This window comes from Merops nubicus, unplaced genomic scaffold, assembly GCF_000691845.1.
Source record: "Merops nubicus isolate BGI_N331 unplaced genomic scaffold, ASM69184v1 scaffold23546, whole genome shotgun sequence".
Taxonomy (NCBI): domain Eukaryota; kingdom Metazoa; phylum Chordata; class Aves; order Coraciiformes; family Meropidae; genus Merops; species Merops nubicus.
In genome coordinates this window covers 15,349-18,117 of record NW_008616045.1, presented here as the reverse complement: position 1 = coordinate 18,117, position 2,769 = coordinate 15,349, and the positions used below count along the sequence as shown (strand labels likewise).

Sequence of the window (2,769 nt, the reverse complement as noted above, 5' to 3'; positions counted from 1 at the left end):
CAAATAATTTCATAATCCTGGTTTGCTAGCTTGCTACATCTGTATGTGATTTCAATTGAAAGTTGTTGGATTCCTTGGAGACAGAAGAGTTGGGCTAGCTAGATGTGCTTACCTGAGATCCCAGAGTTAATGATAACCAAAGAGCTGGGCAGATCAGTAATGGGTTTATAATTCCTATACAGCTTCTTGCAAATTTGTAGGAAAACTTTATTAAGTCTTTCATTCCTTCATAAAAATGTTGACGTTTGTTAGTTTTTGCTGAATGCAGACTTGATTTTTATATTAAACTGGATTTATTAAAAGGATACATAACCCTGGCAGCTGCTTCCACGTCTCGATGTTTAAACGTTTGAATCAGCACCCTGGAACCACCCTCCCACCCCAACCCATCCCGTCCCATCCCTTCCTGTCCCGTGCCATCCTGTCCCGTCCTATCCCATCCCGTCCCATCCTGTCCCATGCAAACCCATCCCTGCTATTTTTTTTTTTTAAATTGTTTAAAAAATACTATCCTACGAAGCCTCCCTAGGGATCCGCTTATGAAAAATGACGGACTGCCTCTGCTGATACTGCTGTTTGCGTCGTTTTCGTTTGTCACACTGGCATAGCAGTAGCATCTTGAAAGTGTTTCTGAATGTTTTGTTACACAGTGCATAGCACATGGGGTTCACCGTGCTATTGATGTAGCAAAGCCAGTACCCCAGGTTCCAGAAAGTTTTGGGGATACAGCTGCAAAAGGTGTTCACCAGAACCATGATGTTATATGGGGTCCAGGTAATGATGAAGGCAAACAAAATGGCACTGAGTGTCTGTGCTGCTTTCTTTTCTTTGATAAGTGACATTCGTTTTCGCTTTGTGATCTGACTCCTGGTCTTCAAGGCAAATTTTTTTGCCAGGGTTGCTTCCTTGAAGGATAAGGGCAGGGCTGCAGATGTCTTGGTCACTGATGAGATGCCATCAGAAGCTGCGGTTGTCTCTGCTGACCCCGGCTGGATAGGAAGCTTAGAAAAGCTCTTTTGGAAATTTCCACCGTCCTGAACACTTTTGGGAGGGTGCAGTTTTTTAGGCTTCTTTTCCTTCGATTCTGTGTCAGATTTCTGCAGTTCATCCCCTGACTCATGCAGATCTTCTGAAGAGGGTAGTTTGGTGGAATTGAGGATGGCGCTGTGACCAGGGAGCTTCAGCACGATTGAGTAGATGGCTCTGGTCTCTGCAGCGATGTCTTCTTCGTCAGAGGAGGCCGAATTTTCCAGAGAGGCAGCAGCATCGTTGTTGTTCCAGCTGTCGCTGCTGCTGTGCTCTTGGTCCCCCTGGTCTGTGTTGGGTTCCCAGCTCTTCATTGTGAGCCAGAAGTGGCAGCGCCTGTATTTCCTTCGGGTGGAGCGTTTCGTGCTCTGCCGCTGCAGCTCGTAGCTGCTGCAGCTCCGGGAGCTGCCCGTCTGGTGTAGGAAGCGTGCTGCCTCTGCTTCGCTGCCCGAAGCCTGGAGCCCTGCTAACTCTTTGGTGCGTTTCTCAGTCTCCTTGTAGATCCTCCAATACAAAATACTCATAATGGTGACTGGCAAGTAAAAGGCAGCTATGGCAGTGCCAAAAGTGATGATAGGTTCACTTAGAAACTGGATGAAACATTCATCAGGAGGCACAGTCCTCTCCCCAACAAAATACTGCCAGAACAAGATAGCGGGGGCCCAAAGAACAAAAGAGACAATCCATGCTAAACCGATCATCACCCCAGCCCTTTTGGTTGTTCGTTTGGCTCTGTATGTAAGTGGCCTAGTGATGGAAAAATACCTGTCAAAACTTATGACGAGGAGATTCATGACAGAGGCATTACTGGCAACATAGTCAATGGAGAGCCAAAGATCACAGGCCAAGTTTCCCAAAGCCCAGTGGTCCATGATGATGTAGGTGGTGTAAAGATTCATGGAAATAACACCAATGATTAAATCGGCACAAGCAAGACTCAACAAGAAGTAGTTGTTGACTGTTTTCAGTTGTTTGTTAACCTTAAACGCAACAATCACTAGGATGTTTCCTATGATGGTCACCAGTGCAAGGATCCCAGTGAGGAAAGCAATCAAAACTACTTGCCAGACAGCATGTCCACCCAGAGGGTCTTTGCTTGTGGCATTTAGGGACATGTTCGTTGATTCCACAGCAGAGAAGGGAAAACTCTCTGTGGTCTGAGGGAAATCATAGCTGCCAATGAGTGACGCTGCTTCATCAAGGAGTCCTGGTCCGTGTGAATCTCTCTTCCAGAAGGAGCTCACATTTAATAACAGGGACGAGGCTGAACTGTTATTTTGCATGATCATTGTGGCTCTCTGACATAGTCTGCAGCAGGGTAAAAACAAACAAAAATCGAGTTAAGAGGTGGAGATGGTAAATAGATAATTGCCTTCATACATAAAATCCCTTTAGCACTTTCAAAGGCATCTTTAAAAGCCAATCTGCCTGTGACAGATTTCAAGTCAAACGTGTACATGGTAGCACTCAGCTTACAGCTGTGATTAATTTGAGCTCTTTTTAGTAATCATATAGTGTTTCCCTGAAACCATTAAGTTAGAGAAGAATGAAAACCCCAGAAGAATTTGAATCTGCTGTAGTATTAAAATGCTGCCTAACTCTAAATCTTAATCAAAAAACTCCCTGATGAATCTGCCCTAAATTCTACATCTCAACAGCCCACTATCCTTGAGCCTTCGAAAACTAAATGCCAGACACATGCAGGCATAAATACTCCAAGTTGAAATCAGTGCTGGTCCCCAG

General features: G+C 45.0%; 1 protein-coding gene across 1 annotated transcript; it reads right to left on the bottom strand.

Annotated features, from left to right (window-relative positions):
• Positions 1-380: 380 nt before the first annotated feature.
• On the bottom strand, positions 381-2,337 carry CHRM3 (cholinergic receptor, muscarinic 3). The gene has a single exon (XM_008942738.1). The coding sequence runs from the start codon at positions 2,313-2,315 to the stop codon at positions 513-515; it is 1,803 nt and encodes a 600-aa protein (XP_008940986.1). The 5' UTR covers positions 2,316-2,337; the 3' UTR covers positions 381-512.
• Positions 2,338-2,769: the final 432 nt, after the last annotated feature.